Raw genomic sequence first — 17,184 nt, 5'->3', positions numbered from 1 at the left:
CTACATGGGTTTCAGATTTATCTGCTATCTTAAAGTAATAATATCATCATGAGGGCAAATGAACTCTGAGCTATGCTTTATGAGCATTTACTGGTATTATTAAAGCTCCTTTGAGGAACTATGGATTTGTGTTCATTTTGGCAGCAGCTGTAGACATAGGGGTTATTTCTTATCATGTTGCTAATTTTTCTTGTGCATTGTGTAGGTAGGGTTGATGACAAAAAAATCTCATCCTGCTTCTTTTACATGTCAAATGTAAATCATTCTTTGGGAATCTTTGCAGTGGAATTTCTTTAAAAAAGAAAGAGGTTTTTCTACCGTCTGTTTGGATAGGTTGTCCCTCTTTTTCTATCCATCTTTTTTCTGGACTGTGTAAAATGCTGCCCAGAGTTTTTTTAATAAGTTAACTTTCTTTTTGCAAATTTGGTACAAGTGTGTTTTTTAAACCACTATGCTTGAATAATTGAAGTACTTTGTTTTTTTGAATAATAAAACGGGCCTCTTGGAGAGCATTTAGCACTGATGGGGGAGTTGATCGGAAGTCACAGAATCTAATCTAGCTCAGAGGCTAATTCAAACAGACAAGCACGCCTCTTAACACCTAATTACTGCTTTTAAAGCGATTAACCCTGGATTCTCAACTACAGACAGAATGCCATCAGATTTCCCTGAAAAAACCTTTGCAAGACCTGATTATATTTGCCCCTCCCCACAAACCTTGTCATTTGTATCATTTTTTTATTAACTGCACAACATATCACTGTTATTTTTTATAATTCACCACCTTAATGTTCATCCTTATTGGCAAAAGATGCAATCACTCACTGTTGACAAAGGCAGTTGGATTTACAGTGAGTAGGTTAATGGAAGCTGGCAGTCTCTCTTTCCTCTTGGAAGGAGGACATGGTGTTTGGCTCACACTTACCGGTATAGGTCATATTGATGCGGATTCTGTGTTTTTTTTTTACTGTATTTGTTTATTTTTGTGCATCAAAGAGTGCTAGGCTAGCAAATGCATTTGCCTAATTATCATTGTCTTTCTGAGTCAAGTGTGTCAAAAACACATTCAAAACAATTCAAGGGAATCCTTGGCTTTCTCCTATGTCAAGAAAAGTACTTGTTAATCATTATAACTTTAGGTTAGTGGTATCAATACTAACCTTTGATGACACCTAGGACTATGACAATGGATTGAGGAAAATTAATCTGGCAACTGAAGTCCTATGTGGACACTTTAGTAAGTAAGTTTAATATGGAATCATCATTTTATAGCACTTCAAAATATGAAATCATGGCCTTTAGAAATGACGGCATTTGCAGCACTCTGCCAGTTTTACAGGTTCTGTTGGTTAGAATAATAAAATCCCTTTTGACAACAGTGGACTAAAGCCAAAGAAATACAAAGGAACATTTCTTATTTCTAGAAGAAAATTTGATACATTTCAATGGATGTTTATGGTTTTTTTTTTCCATTTATATTAGAAGTTTTGGAATGTGACTTTCATTTTCATTTTGCATAACACAGAATAAAGTTACTGTAGAACCACAAAGAAGCACTTTGATTGCGTACCTTGTTTTTGTTTCTACACATGCATTAGTGATTCACCAACATGGCTTAGTGACGTTAATGAGCGCTGGTGTACAATAGGCCATGTAGGCTCTGACAGAGCGAGCTGGCCTGATGGAGGCCTGTTGTGTTCATCCAGGCTTGTGGCGCTTTGCCAGGCCGTTAGGCAGATAAAGCTCCACTCCATCAGGCCCAACCAGGGGTGTCAGGAGGCCCCGCCTGCTAGGGCTGCAGAGGCCACAAGGGCTCAAGCTCTAATTGCCCTCCTTTGGCCTGTGTGGCTTAGCTGCTTCAATTTATTTTTGGATAGAGGATTGTATTCAGGTCTATTTTGCATCTGACTACTTTGTAACAATAAGGAGGCAAGGCAATTTAAACTCAATGCTTCTCTGTGACACAGTTAACTTCCTGTTCATGTTGAAATCAATCAGATGCATTTATCAGAAGCGTCATAGCTTCCATTTATAGTAAAAAAAAAGATTATGAAGTTGGAGTAGGACATTGTAAGATACTCAGACAGTTATGCAAAGATTCTCATCACACTAAGAATAACAAGTGCAAAGGACTTTGGTTTAATTGAAAATAATTTAAATAATTCTAATCCTGGATAGGACATAATAAACCTACAAGTTATTTTTCCTACTTCCCTGCTTCAAGTTCCTACCAGTTAGTTTTGCAGGTAAAACAACTGTTAAATACTCATTACATTTTTATGCCTGAGCACTTTGGCATTACATAAAGATGAATAGAGTTAGAATTTCTATATTTAGTTATAACCCTCTCTCACCACACAATTCTTAGAAATATATGATGTAACACCACCCATAATTTGTAGTAAAGACACTCAGAACATGTAATTACTTTTCCAAGTTTGACCTTCGCTGGGGCTCAGGCTCTAGTTAACAGGCTGACTAGCAGGACATGGTCCATGGTGGGAATAATAAGGGAAAACAGCGGAAATAATTGGGTTTGATTAAGAAAACTTTTCAAGTGGACACCATTTTTCCTTCTTGACATAATTGGGAATCACTCAGAGGGTGGGGGTGGGGGGTTGATGGCTGGCGCCAGTTGCTTATCTTTGCCCAAGTGTTCACTTTTAGAGAAAGGATATGTCACTCAAACAGCACTCCTCCCTCATGTGTTGCTGAGTTTGAAGAAGTAATTGATTTGCTCAACATCATTTAATAACTGTGCAGTAATACTTGTTAAATATGATTAGATTTTAGATAATACTATTCACGCTAACTCAGCATCAACAGCTCATTCATTTCACAAAAAGCAGCAAGAACAAATAGGAGAAACTTAATTTCTTCCATCACACAAGCCAAGTCTGATAGGATGTGCGGGCCACAGATACATCTGAACCATCCACATAGTTTGAAGGCCTACAGCAGCTTCATACTGAATAAAAAAAAAAAGATATGAAGTAGTCACTTGTTGCATGATTTCTAAAACCTGCACTGTGGTCCAGGTTCCTTCGTTTTAAATCCTGTTTTTCTCTAATCTGACAATGATTTATATATTTGTATTACCAGATAGCTTCATGCAATTGCAGGTAACAATTTGTTCTGGATCAAAAATTTCTACTTGAGAGAGAACAATCTGCTAGATTTTCCTTTGCAAAATCCATCAGTTTTTAGATTTCCCCCTTGTTAGAACGGTCAGCAATGATCAATCCTACCTCCAATCAGTAAACAAGGGTATTAAAATAGGTTTTCTTTTCCTCTTAAGGACAGACTTAGCAATATATAGCGCCAATTCAAAACAAATGTTATCTCAAGACACTTTGCAAAAAGCAGGTAAAAGACCTTACTCGTCATTATATAATTATCTAGAAAGACCAAACAGTAATCCATCATGACCACTAACTAACTAACTAAGCATCATTTCATCAGTTACAGTGGCAAGAAACAAAAACCTTTTAAGAGTTGTTAAACACACATACCAGAGAAAGATGACAAGGTGCTCCTCCGAGGATATAATGACCCAAAACAATAAAATGTAAACAATGCAGGGCACGGAGAAAGAAGTCGATTAACACTAGCCGTTTGCTACATTAGAATTTCAGAAAAGTTGGCCATCATTCTGAAAAGCATGTTGTTAGATGATTGCTTATTGGTTTTAAGACGGGGAAAGTCCTAACTTTGTCAATATACTGATTGCAGACACTTTTGAAGTATACCTTCTGAGACTTTTTAAGCAATATGACATATTATTATGGACAGGCATCAATATTTTATTTGACATCACAAAGCAAGGCAACCCCGCGCATGATCCAGTGGTCTGGTGACTGGACTGTAGGCAACACTACTGCTGTGATGTAATTCAGGTCTGTGCGCCTTGGTTTCTTGTAGATAGGGCAGACATAAAGCTTGGGATCCGGTGGGGCAGTGGAGTTAACAGCAAACATGTGGATGACAGGCAAAGGTGTGAAAAGCACTTTGGGTGAGGACTCAATCAGTGTGGTGTTCTTCCTGTCCCAGCCAGCACCATCCAGGTACAGACCGTACACATAAACTCCCTCCTGTTGAAGAAAAGCAGTCAGTGGCAGAGAAAAGCACTGTTCTTTAAATAGATATATTTTTTTTGTTGTATAAAAATTAGACTATTTGTTGCACTGGCCATAATTAGTGGGCATTATGCTATTATTTTCATGCCTTTCTACTTACTGTGGGTGAGGCTGTGATCTCCTCCTTTGCTTGCTTTAGTACATTGTTGGTCAAGGTGACTGTGTCCAGAGCCCAGCCTTTGTTTGCCCTTGTTACTTCTTGTCTCATAGCGGTAAGAAAACCTGTAAAAAAAATTCCCCGTACATATAACCTTTGTCAATTTAACAGCAGACGCAGTTTCAGGGGGTTTCTTTCAGTACATTTTACCACCAACAAACAACATGGCTTAATCAATCAGGTTGAATCTCTCAGGATTCATTTATTCTTTTTTTTGGTCTTAGACCTCATACTATAAATTATATGAGTACACATACAATCAGTCCAGTGTCTTTTCTGTTCAGGGGTGTCACTGCTCTTGAAAAAGCTCTCTCTCACCTTGAGGGTTGAAGAATCCTGTCATCCAGAATGTTTTTGGCCTTCCTTTAAACACCCAACAGTTGAACTGTTTGTTTCTCTCAATAAGCTCAGTGTACCAAAAGCCCAGTGTAGATGATTCCCAGGAGATTTTCCTCCACAAGTTTGGCACACGAGCATCAAAAATATTGTCAAGGGCATCACGGAGGTTCTAGAGATAAAATACAGATTATTCATTTCATAGCATGTGAAACTCTCATGAGGATCATGTTTAATAAACAGTAAAGGGTTAGAGTTTTAGAGTGAGTTACAGAATGAAGAAATAATCTCACCTCGCTCATTATAATAGTTCCATCAATGGCCAGCTTCAGGTCAGTCAAACTAGTGCGCAGCAGACTGATGATTCTTTGCATTCTATCCACCTCCTGACGTAAGAAGATGTTCATTGAGTTCAGCGCTCCCATCTTCTCCAGTCTGGCTTTGACCTAAACCCATAAAAGTTACAAGGTTAGATCATTTGTTCCAAGTATAGGTGCATAATACCCTTATTAATTAACAAACTGACCTCATGTGGCACATAATTAGGGGGCAGTTTCTCCAACATGTCTTCAGCCAAGTCGTAAACAATTGACTCACGAGTCGCTCCTGATCCACCTCCACTTTCCTTTGGCTGGATATTTGTGACTGTTTCTAGCACTTCAGCAGATGTGTTTGTCTGATACCTATTTGATGTTGAAAACAGCACAGTAATAATAATAACATGAAACACATTCGACACAGTTCAAGTAGATAATCTTGTTGATTGGTAGTTTTAGGATAACATCTCCTCACGTGATATCCGCATTAGGATGCAGCCCCAATGCTTGAGGGGAATCAGCAGTGGGCAGGCTCTCAATGTATTCCATGTACTTCTCTACTGTTTTGCACACTGGAATTTTATAGCCAGTGTAGAAGCAAAACAGATTGTCAAACATCTTTTTACTGAACCACACCTGCAATAAAGAACAAGCACTTTCAAGTTTGGTACATATTAAAAACAGCTATTGATCAAAGAGATATAATACATAAATGAACACAAACATCAGAGCCTTACGCGTGCAAAACACTTGAGCAGCCGTTTGTCATAGTCATCTGTAACCCTTCCTCCATATTGCACCTCGGCTAGCATGTATCGCACAGTGACCCATGACACATCCTGAGAGGAAAGAACAGCAAAACAAAAAGTGAGGAATAGACTAAGAATAACAAGTCCCTTAGCTGAATAATTGAACTGCTTTTGCTGATAACCACCTTTCTTGGGCCGCAATCATCCAAATGTCTCTCAACAAATTCAACACTTGCGGTGAAGTCAGCAGAGTTGAACTCATATGGGATGTTCCAACCCAATGGTCCAAATTTACGTCGCTCCTAAAAAAAAAAAAGGATCATGTTATTTAAATAAGGTATTGCTGCACTCTTTGCCCTTTTTAAGCATCACTGACTGAAGAAGTACATAAACACATTTTTTAGACCACTTAATATACAAGTAACCAAAAGTAGACAACATTTGATGTGACTAAAATGTACGCCCTTTCAACTCAATGTATGTCATATAGCTTCCCAGAAAGTCTAATATTCATGTTGTTTGTTTTAATGTGTGCAATGGTGAATAGCATTTTTAGTTGGTTTAAATATTCATCTTGCCCACAATTCCCTTGTTTGTACATCTTCATAGGCTTCACTAAAACACTATTTGACCTCATCAGTGAATTAAAAATAGACAATACCTGCACAGCAGTGTGGAGGAAAGCCACACTGTACAGCAAAGGCTTCCACATAGGGAGGTTACTGACTTCCAATTGGTTCTGTGATATTGCTGCAAACGTTCGTTTAAGGCCAGCCCGAATTCCCTGGGGTGGATCGTTGGTAAACTTGATAGAAGACTACAGGTAAAGAGATCAAAGACAATTGTTCCAGCTTAAACGTTTACAGAATGTCAGTACCGTAAGTAAGAGTATTTGTAAAACTTACGACAGGAAATGGTGGTATACACTTAGTGATAATTAAAATCATGTTACATAAAATTACCTGTAGGAGCGTGATGGAGAATCGATCGTGTGGTTCTGTGGTGATCCACACCCTAAAAGCATTGTGCATTGATTCTGTAGTTGTGATGGTGTCTAGCAACTCATCCATAAACTCCAAACCCAGGTGACAATTTTGCAGAAGGACCCAGCCTCCCTAGACATTATCCGATACAGAGAGCATTCACAAGGCGCCAAGATCAACCATCATTGGAAGTACTCATTTCCTCAACATGAAACTACATTAAATTAAATACACACACCTCTGTCATGGACGTCTGAACCAGTTTCCTTGCATGCACCTCTTGCCCTTGCCCCATGGATATAGCTCTGCATTCTATAAGACAAACCATGTAGTAAGCTCAAGAAAACAGCACATGAATGATTGTTCATGAGTAGATTATAAATGTTTAATTGGACAGTGAAGCTCACCAAGCACAAGTTTCTTAGCAAGTGCTTCAATTTGTTCAGTTGGATCTGAGCCCATAGAAAGGAAGCAAATCAGAGGAGTGCGAGGATCACTCTCCTCCCATGTGCTGTGAAGGTTCAAGAGCACCGGCTCAGCAAACCTCAATCCCAAGGAGTATCCTACATATTTTGTGGCCTGAGCCAAAGTACGATCAGGGCACCAAGACCTGAAGAGAAAATATTGTATCATTGTCAGTATTAAGGGTGGGCATTGCAAGGAAGCTCACATTATGGTAAGACTATTGTAACTATTATAACTATTATAACTATTTTTATTTTTCAATAACTTAATCATGTATATACTGAAATATTATCCTCTCACCAATCTATGCACACTGCATGTGTAAACACTGTAAAAACTCTACCTCATATTAACCATCTGTTACATAACTACATATTTATTATCATGTTCATCTCAGCCTTTTTTTGCACTACTCACCACTGCACTATTGTCTTATTTAGCCTTGTATATATTAGTCGTTTTTTTTTTGCTTATATTATGTTTAATGTTTAACTTTGTACATTGAGAGCACAGTTACTGAAGACAAATTCCGTGTGTAAGCATACATGGCCAATAAAGCTTATTCTATTCTATTCTATTCTATTCTATGATACGCGATACATGGCCCACAAAAATCAGTTTCACAGAATTTGACAAAAACTGACATGGAACAGTGCTAATATTTTGAGTCTATAAATTAACTATAGATCTGTATACACATATTTGTGTAAAAACAAACAAAGTTCTTTAAAAAAGATCAATTAAATACAAATTTTAGTATTTGACAGACATAACCAGCTACATAGTTTGTAAACCTGTAAACCTGTAAATCCATCAAATACATCGAAAAGTGCTTCCCATTGAGATGTGTTACTAAGCAGCTCTTCACAGGTATGTGCATGTGCAAAGCCACAATCCTGTGTGCATGTCATTATGCCAATACATTCATTCACCTATAATTTAATAACATTTCCCTGAAAACCTTAAAAGTTTGGTAATAAATTATGAAAGGATACTTCCCCTTTTCTTACAGTGCAAATGGACTATGCAGTGGTGTATGATGAAGTGATTCTATACTGGAAGCATTATATGATGGGGAACATTGATAGCTTCTGCCATCCTTTAGTGCTACATGTGCATTTTTTCGACAAAGCAAAACAACTCGGCAGAACAATGAGTTGTTTCTATTCTGCTTTCATTCCTCTGTAGCCTTAAAAACTCTTGACATTTGAGCACCAGGGTGGGTCTCTTTCAGAACCACCACTTGTAGCATGTAGCAAAGTATTCCCATCTCATTATCAATATAATGTGACGTGACTGTCATGTAGGACTCCCGTGTCCGATAAATGCCACTCATCACAGCTGAGTACAACTCTCTATGTTTGCACGGGTTCACCCTCCACCTTTTCTCTCATCAAAGAGCAAGCACATCTCTCTTTCACCACTGTTCCGCTTTACTCCGCTGTCTTCTTCTACTCTAATTCCACAATCAAATTTGTCTTTGGCCAATTAAATTCTGTTCATGTAACCCTCATTCAAGTGTAAAGCAACACTGCACAAAGTCATTAAGTACTGACATGCGTCAAACTCGCAGAGAAATCTGTCTAGAGTGCTTTATTTCTTTCACTAAATATTTGCGGCCAGCATGTGCATAGTTGTCCCAACCCGAGTCAATATATAAACAATAACATGTGACTTGCAGCAGGACCAACCTTATAAGCAAAAGTTTTTCAAACACATCTAGAGAGTTGTATCCATCGGGGATGACGCCTTCCTCTGGAGCATCCAGATTAACCCATGCTTTCCATGCTTTCCCATTTTGAGAAACCTGAAAAGTCTCTAATTAGCAAAAACTTTTTCTGCACACTTTTCAGGATGATTGTGATTTTTGATCCTTGGAATTTATGCTCACCTGGTTTATGACGTTTATGAACTCTGGCAATTTGCTGAGTTCCACCAAATTTAACCATACCATATCCAGAATCCAGCTGAATGGCTTGGAGGGACAGGTCTTCAGGTCAAGCGCTGCGCCACCTGTTGGTATATTCAAAGAAGTTTTCATATTTTGAAAAGATGCCACAACAGAAAGGTGCATTACATTTTTAGGCAGCGCTGTTTATCTTACCTTTCATAAGAATCTGAAATTTGTTATGCTCTATTTTGTTATTCTGTAAGTCAATCTTTAGGGCAAGCAAGAGCGTGAAGATGAACTTGTGGTTTTCGTATAGTCCTCTCAAGGTGTATCTGAACACTTCAAAGGTCAGATATTCAATGATGTTTGCAATCCGCTTCTTGGTTTTAATGGACTTCTCAGACCTGCAAAAGCAAACTCATGAGAAGAGACAACAGAGAGGAGACTGAGACAAAGAGTGTGCAACAAGGTGTACCGATATAAAAAAGGAAAGTAAGATAGCTATATATAGTGAGGTTACATCTACCATTGAATTTTCTTCAACATTCATACACCATGGTATATATAACAGCATCTGTAAGAAATGTGATGTCTCTAGTACAACAGCTGTTATAACCTAATACTTCATCCTAAAAAAAACCCAAAGGTTATTCAAACATTTTTCTGAAACCATGTATGTGGTACTGTACCTTTCTAGTGAGATGTCAAACATTTTCAGGAACTGACCCAGAGAGGTCTGGTACATGACATTGACCAGGCTCATTTCTGTGATCAGGAAGTAAAGGATGCTGCCTCGAGAGGCAACAGGACGATATTCAGCTTGAGCAATATTGATCTTTAACTCTGCTTCTGCTGCAATCTCAAGCTTGGCACTAACTTCAGCAGCGGTTTGCTTGGTTACACTTAGAATGCTGATCATGGAGTCGTCATCAACCAAGGAACCTTATATCAAATAAACAGACACACTTACTTATTATTACAAGTATACAGCTGCGAGGGAACTGGAAACAATCCATTCAAGGAACTGGTGTACCTTTTGTGCTGCTAAGTTTGTACAGCAAGTTGTCTTCCAACTCCTGCATCTTTCTCTTATTTGCAGTTACATCCTCAATGAGATTCAATCTTTCTGCCTCTAGTTCCTGTCAGATGATTTGAAATAAACAGGATATAGTGCGAAACAAAAGTTCACATGCTGCTAAAGGCACAACACATTTTAGTGTCTAAAAACTAAAAAGGCTAATATATCAGAACACAGTTGGTCATAATGTTGAACACAACTGAACACAACAAGGTCACGGGCTTTAAGTGTGCCAGTTTAACTTCTCTTGTGCAAAATTATTGACTGCTATTGAAAGAATCAGTGTGTGTGTGTGTGTGTATGTGTGTGGGGGGGGGGGGGTTGTAAAAAAAACATTCAAACATACGTACATGTTTCTCTTTAAGGATGACACGATTAAGTAGCTGGTTCTCCAGGCCCTTCATGTTTACAGTGAAATCAATAATTGATGTCTTGGCACTGACTTCTGGAGAGTACGCAGGATTAGGCAGTTTGGTGGTTATATAGAGCTGGAAGCCATCCATCACATTAACTTCTTTGTCCCCAACTTTAACCTAGGAAAGAAAAATCCAAGAATTTCATAAAGGGCATTTTTAAAGCAGTTTATTTTTAATTGAGTCGGTATTACAGCAGACTACCTTAAAACTGGTCCCAGATTTAATAAAGTTTTTCTCAAGGACATTGTCAAGGGCGGGGTCCAGCTCTTCAGCAACATTTTCAATAAGAAGTGGGCGTCCCATAGAAAGACAGTCTTCCAAATGAGAGCGAAAGAACTTGTGGTTGAGTGATGTCACCTGAAAGATAAATTACAGATATCTCCAATTACATGTTTGATTTATATAAATAAATAGTGGAAAATCTATGATGCATTTCACTATGTACTTGGAATGCATTAGCCTTTTCTTTCTCCTTAATCCAAGCTTTTCCCTGAGTCTGGGGATCGATGAGGAGGGGGTATCTTGTTGCTTTTGTGACAATGATGCCGTTCTGTACAGACAAGTCATCTCCTGGGAGTCCTTGAAGGTTCCACTCACTTACCTTAAACATGAACATGAGTATATGTATATTGGATTATCTCAATAATAACTTCTGAGCAGCAAGCAGTGAGGTTAAATTTGAACCATGTTAGTGTTGTTCTTACAGTGGGAGGATCTACTAGGGCTGAAATGAGGTTGAGGTCTCCTGTAAAAGGGATTTTATGTTTAACAAGCTCCGCCTTCCAAATGTCCTTTAATAACATGTCGCGGAAGTTCTGGTTGAATGGCCCACAGTAAGATAGGAAGCCAGTGAGCTGGAGAACATCACCAACAAGTCTGCAATGAAAGCCAGAATAAACTTATGGACACTTACGGTACACGATCAAAAACAAGCAAATGTCCACCATAACAGAGAGCCCCATTATTGTTGTAATTATGACTATTGTTATGAATAGTATTACTTGCAGCACAGTCATGTCATAGTTGTAGTGGTAATAATAATAATAACTGTAAATATGCCCCATGTTTTATGCTTCTCTTTGAACATATTTCTTAAAACCCACCTGTTGATCTGTGACTTAAACTCTTTGCTTTGCTCTGTCCAGCGAACCTTTTCTCCACTAAGTCCATCAATAAGTGCAGATGCAGCTTGCATTTTGTTTTTACACATTTGAGCATCGTCAAGCAAGTCCTGTAAACATGGCATTTTACACGGTACAAAATTACATTTTTAGATTAAAAGAAGCTTGTTTTAAATAAAAAAGTTTTCATATTTAAACCCACTTGTTTCTCCTTCATGGCAGCATCACATTTGGCCTTTACTTTGTCAAACTCAGCTTGCTTTTCATCCAGCAGGGCCTCTGCCTTGGCAAGCTCATTACTTGCCACTTTTGACCGACTTTCCTGAATGGCCAGGTTAGCCTGTGCACATACAAGTGACACCAAAGATCACAAAACCACAACAGGTACAGCAGGCAGCACAATTTAAGCAGTATTTTAATTATTTTCATAGAGTTTGGTCTGCAGTGCAGTCACATTTTATAATGCATATAAATTTAAAAAATGGATTGTGATCAAAAGGAATACCGTAATCATTAATTTTACTTCAAAAATAGGCTTTAAGTCTATAATATTTAATCTAATATTCAACTATGCTATATGTATTGCACAAAATATAAGCATCAAAGCCAAAGATTGACTTTACCATAAGTGGTAGAACTTCTTTATTGATCCCAAAGAATGTGGCCATGGCCTTGGTCCATTGCAGCAAACCAGCCACGTTACCACACACTTTCTTGGCGTTTTCCATCGTGTAATCTTCCATTCCAAAATAAGGATTCAGCAGTTCTACTATTTCCTCGTTAATTTTATCTTTTGGGAATTGCTGGAGGGACAGCAAGAAACCGGCAGAACCAAAAAGCTTAAGAGAAAAAATGAGAGTTAACACATGAGAGCCACATCTTCATTAGCCATTACTTCAGAATGCTAAAAATTGTCATCAACTCTACAGAATACAAATACTGGTACTCTTAGAATGGGACGGTTGTGAGTATCTGGAGGGATATCCAAAACCTTTTTTACCTTCTGTGCATCTCCCCATGAAGGCTTAACACAAGGTCGTTCTGGATCCATAGTGACAGTGTCCATCTTCCTTTGAAATAAAAGCAGGCAGCAATCCATAATTCTCATGATCAGATGTGGAGGTTTGGCCAATTTTTTCACAGTGGAAATGTCAGCAGGCTTGATAGTCTGCAAAATGTCCAGTAAATAGAAATGATCATTTATGTTCAGTATATATAGCAGAACATCGGGTAGTTTGCTATGCATGGTGCAAATATGTTGTTGAAAAAGAAGTGACACAAATCTCACATTAAGAGCAGATTCAGCCTCCTCTAAAGCTGGCTTTGCAGCCTCCAGTTTTTCCGCTGCAAAAGCTTTTTCTTTCTCAATTCCATCCACAATTTTCTGGGCTTTATCCTTCACAATCTGGACTTCATTCTTTACTATAGTAGCTGCTTCAGCAATCACTGTCACCTCTGCCACCACCTTTGAGAAGGAAACAAGTATTTTCCAAAATAAACACAATGAATCACATTTTACACACTTTTGTAAATTATAATTTGAGAAAATTAATTAAAAAAAAAAAAACAATTACAGCTACCCCTTCATTTATCCATCCATCAATTATCTATGCATGAGCAGCGGCAGTCTGTATTTATTTTTACCTTGTCAGCTTTGGCAGATGCAATAGCCAGTTCTTTTTCCTTGACTTCAAGATCTTTGGATAGTTGAGCCACAGACTCACTTGCCTCCATAAGTTTGGACAACCCTGGAAATCAGTAATTGAGAAGTTGTCCACATATTACATACAATATATAATACTTACTGTTTATGTTAGCCTTACTGATAATTTGCTTACCAACTTTCATGCGCTCTGCTAGTGTGTTAATAAAGTTGTGCTTATCAGAGTAGAGTGTTTTGTAACCATTTACAAAAGAGAGGTAGGACTTTGGGGTGACATGAGTTCTTCTTCGGAACCTGTAGAATAAAACATTGCACATTAATGTCATTTAAGAAAAGTCAGGGGGAAAAAAATGTAGGAAATATAAGAATCGAGCATTTACAATGTGACAGAGTGAGCCTTGGCCAGATTTGTATGGTATACCTTTCAAAGTAGCTTTCACAGGCATCAGATACTTTTTCATGATATGCCCCCATGGTCGTCACAACAGAAACTTTCACATCAGCAGAACACACCATTGGAAAATCTGACAAGAAATTGTTTGATACAGCCACGAGGGCCTCACTTGGCCAAGGAGTGAACCAGTCCATTGTGCACCCAGAAATTAAACCTGGAAACTTCAGGGATCTAGATCGAAACTTCTGCCCCACCTGTCAAAAAGAGAAGAATGTCATCCGAGAGAGCATGATCTCTTACAGGCATGAATGAAACCCAACTAACACTGAATGATATTTAGAGCACACAAATAACCTTGTAGTGATTGTTTTGGCAAATTAATAAACAAAGTTTAAACCTACTGGTGAGAAGCAAAGAACTACATGCAAGTTCTTCCTGGATCTGGATATGAAGTAGTCATAAAGATTGTCAAAAGTAGGTGGAATACGAGGAAACTCCTTTTTCATCACAGAGATCAGGTTCTGGGTGATCTCTTGTATCTCATCTTTGGCAAACAGGTTTGAGACCTGCACACAGTTCATTGACATATAGTCTTAAAGAAAACTCAGCTAGCTTTTTAAGAATGTTGCATCAAAGACATCAAATGTTTACTCTTGAAGTCAATTGATGTCCCCACCTCTCCAGAAGAAAGAACATTGTTGAGATATTCCAGGAAGGCCTCATCTTTTATTTCATTATCTGTAAAGATGAAGGTGACTCCTATTCCATCGGCCCCAGCTGTCTTGTACAAAACCTTTAGGTCATCCATGAAATTAGTTATGTTGTATGTTCTAAAGAGAAAACAAAGCAGTGTTGAAAACCAAGCATTCATGGAGTACCTCTTTCATTGCTTTTTTAACAAACCAGCAATGTATGTATAAGTATATAAGAATATGAAATATAAGATTAATTATAACTTAAATATCCAAAACAATTTGATCACAGCATTAATGGTGACAAAGGGATCCAGTCAAAATTAACATCAGGTTCTCACAGAATCAAATCTTACTATTTATTCTGAACAGTGAAGTCAAAGGGGATTGGATGATATGTCAATAGGCTGTTACATTAGTGGAATTAAAGTGGTAATATCATTTAATAGTATTGTTATTTATCTAGATGAAAAAAAAGGAACGCTCAGTCTATTTTTTATCTTACAATTAAATGCTAGGTAAAAATATACACATCCATTTTACAAACTGCAGATGGGTTGGGTTTTTTTTAACATTTTTCTCACGATCACTTTACTGCATGGCCTTTTACCTCAAGTTGGTTGATACTGGGGGCATTTTTCTTTAAAAAAAAAAAAGTATTCCAGTTTTTACCTGGTCAGTGTTATCTGGAAAATGTTGTATCCAGCTATGTACGATGCCAAGCGAGTCAAGCTTTGTTTTCCTGATCCTCCCACCCCCACGAGCAGGGCATTACCGTTATCAGTTCGAATGACTCGTGAGATCTATAGGCAGGGAAATCTCAAATACATCAGAACATCTTTAGCTTACTTTAGAGGATGGGTTTCAGTTGGATTGGCTTTTAGATTTACCTTGACGAGATGAGTCATGGCATCCTTAAAGAAAACCAGATCCAGGCTGGAGCCTCTAACAACTTCATTGTGCTGGGCCTGATACATCACTAGCTTCTCCAATAAGAACTCAAAACTTGGCACCTAGGAGAGTGATGATTTTATGAGATGATGCTGACAGATTTTGCAGCATCAATACAAATATCTTCCAATAACCTAACAACAACTTCATACAATTTCATAAATTTTGGGGGCATCAAAACAGGCATCATCTTCTTCTTCTCCAGTGGGCTCAGGAGCATCTTGTAGGAAGTCAACAAAGTATGGCTCTGGGTGCACCTCTTGACTGGTGTCAACATGCTCTTGGAACACACTAGTAATGGCCTTCTCAAACCACTCTCTGTCCTCAGTGCAAATGAACCTTAAGAAAAAAAAACTGTGAGCCTTGTTGCAATATTTTTATATGCTTAAAAGATAAATTATAGTAACCAAGCACAGTACCTGTCAGCAATCACCCTTGTACTTTCACACTTGAAAAGAGCCAAGAGAGTAGAGGTATCTCTACACTCACTGGCCTTAATGTTTAACATTCCTTGCCAGATCCTGGACAAGTCTCTCAAATTGAAGATGTAATGGAACTTGCATGGTGTGGGGAGCATTTTCACCTTTAATGTACAATTATCACGACAGGTCAAGTCTTGATCAGTCAAATCTGTATCTATAAACAATTTCACATAATATTTAATAATAACCTTTGTCCGCTGCCATAAAATCCTCCCAGTAGACACAAGACATTTTATCATATCTGATATATCAGGGGGAAAATCCCTGCAGGAATGGAAATATCCGCAGCCAATTACACCTGCAGACAGAGAGAGCACAAAGCATGAAGTGTTTTTATACCAAAAAAGGTAAGCAGAAAAATGATCATTTACTTTAGAGATAGCTACCAAATATCTTATCGATGGATGTGTTGGACGGCAGAGTGCAGTTGAAGACTGTAAACTGTCTTTTCAGCCTTTGTGGGATGTCATTTCTCCCACCACCTGGGTGAATCATGGCAGCAAGTACCTGTACATCTTCTACAGTGATGAAGTCTCCGGGCTTGTCCAGATTGTACATTCCAGTCATTTCCATCATCTGCCGTACAATCTCATTGGTGATCTGATTGGACAGTCCCATATAGCAGTAACATGAAATATCCACTCTCTCTACACGCGCAAGGCACACACTCACACACATATATTCATTATGTATGAAAACCTCCTGTATAAACACCTGATCTCCCCATTCGTTGACAATAGGCATGTTTATGTCATCTACAAATATCGTCATCCTGCGTCCTCCTGGAGGTCCATATGTGCTGCCAATTCTTTTCTCAATGTAGCTTTCCACTGTTCTCTGTAAAGGGAATAAAAGGATTTCCACTCAAAAGTTCTGAACCCTGAAAAGTCACGGATGCAGATCATAATAAATAGACTACCTGAAACATAATGGGTTCTGTTGCAGAGGAGAAGTTCAGGGATTTGAACAGGTCTGTCTCAAGGTCATATTTCTTGGTGTAGCCTTTTATCATTACTGTCTTGGCTGTTCCTTGTTCACCAATAAGCAGTACAGCCTATAAACACACACACAGTTTTCATCATTCACAGAATACCTTCAACCCACGAAAGTAAAGATGAAAACTACTGTTGTACTTTAAAAGATACATAATGTTCACCTTGCGTTGTTTGGCTATAGTCTCCAGCAGGAAAGAGGTCCTTGTGTTATCCACATTTGGCACAAGAATGGAGGTGTAGTCGGGCACATGGTCAGTTGGATAGGCATACTCCCCCACCAGGTTATTCCAATGACACCATTCACCTAAAACAGAGGCCATATATATATATACACACACACACACACACACACACACAC

At 38.3% G+C, this 17,184-nt stretch overlaps 1 protein-coding gene across 1 annotated transcript in view; it reads right to left on the bottom strand.

Annotated features, from left to right (window-relative positions):
• Positions 1-3,803: 3,803 nt before the first annotated feature.
• Positions 3,804-17,184, bottom strand: part of LOC109979212 (dynein axonemal heavy chain 8) — a 32,778-nt gene continuing 19,397 nt past the window's right edge. The window contains exons 50-89 of the mRNA XM_065954438.1: positions 16,988-17,130; positions 16,751-16,885; positions 16,546-16,668; positions 16,218-16,431; positions 16,020-16,129; positions 15,769-15,932; positions 15,502-15,688; positions 15,289-15,411; positions 15,071-15,201; positions 14,383-14,536; positions 14,108-14,272; positions 13,734-13,960; positions 13,488-13,606; positions 13,294-13,397; positions 12,938-13,114; positions 12,650-12,817; positions 12,273-12,488; positions 11,852-11,989; positions 11,632-11,759; positions 11,233-11,404; positions 10,974-11,129; positions 10,730-10,885; positions 10,463-10,645; positions 10,068-10,173; positions 9,724-9,976; positions 9,248-9,438; positions 9,035-9,156; positions 8,835-8,950; positions 7,086-7,288; positions 6,917-6,990; positions 6,658-6,810; positions 6,357-6,512; positions 5,881-5,997; positions 5,684-5,785; positions 5,422-5,582; positions 5,156-5,312; positions 4,923-5,075; positions 4,612-4,801; positions 4,237-4,358; positions 3,804-4,091 (exon numbers count right to left, since the gene is read on the bottom strand). Of these exons, the coding sequence (XP_065810510.1) occupies positions 3,804-4,091; positions 4,237-4,358; positions 4,612-4,801; positions 4,923-5,075; positions 5,156-5,312; positions 5,422-5,582; positions 5,684-5,785; positions 5,881-5,997; positions 6,357-6,512; positions 6,658-6,810; positions 6,917-6,990; positions 7,086-7,288; positions 8,835-8,950; positions 9,035-9,156; positions 9,248-9,438; positions 9,724-9,976; positions 10,068-10,173; positions 10,463-10,645; positions 10,730-10,885; positions 10,974-11,129; positions 11,233-11,404; positions 11,632-11,759; positions 11,852-11,989; positions 12,273-12,488; positions 12,650-12,817; positions 12,938-13,114; positions 13,294-13,397; positions 13,488-13,606; positions 13,734-13,960; positions 14,108-14,272; positions 14,383-14,536; positions 15,071-15,201; positions 15,289-15,411; positions 15,502-15,688; positions 15,769-15,932; positions 16,020-16,129; positions 16,218-16,431; positions 16,546-16,668; positions 16,751-16,885; positions 16,988-17,130 (6,257 nt within the window). The remainder of the gene's footprint in view (positions 4,092-4,236; positions 4,359-4,611; positions 4,802-4,922; positions 5,076-5,155; positions 5,313-5,421; positions 5,583-5,683; positions 5,786-5,880; positions 5,998-6,356; positions 6,513-6,657; positions 6,811-6,916; positions 6,991-7,085; positions 7,289-8,834; positions 8,951-9,034; positions 9,157-9,247; positions 9,439-9,723; positions 9,977-10,067; positions 10,174-10,462; positions 10,646-10,729; positions 10,886-10,973; positions 11,130-11,232; positions 11,405-11,631; positions 11,760-11,851; positions 11,990-12,272; positions 12,489-12,649; positions 12,818-12,937; positions 13,115-13,293; positions 13,398-13,487; positions 13,607-13,733; positions 13,961-14,107; positions 14,273-14,382; positions 14,537-15,070; positions 15,202-15,288; positions 15,412-15,501; positions 15,689-15,768; positions 15,933-16,019; positions 16,130-16,217; positions 16,432-16,545; positions 16,669-16,750; positions 16,886-16,987; positions 17,131-17,184) is intronic.

This window comes from Labrus bergylta, chromosome 4, assembly GCF_963930695.1.
Source record: "Labrus bergylta chromosome 4, fLabBer1.1, whole genome shotgun sequence".
Taxonomy (NCBI): domain Eukaryota; kingdom Metazoa; phylum Chordata; class Actinopteri; order Labriformes; family Labridae; genus Labrus; species Labrus bergylta.
Note: the sequence above shows the minus strand (reverse complement) of the source record. Positions and strands in the feature narration are given on the sequence as shown.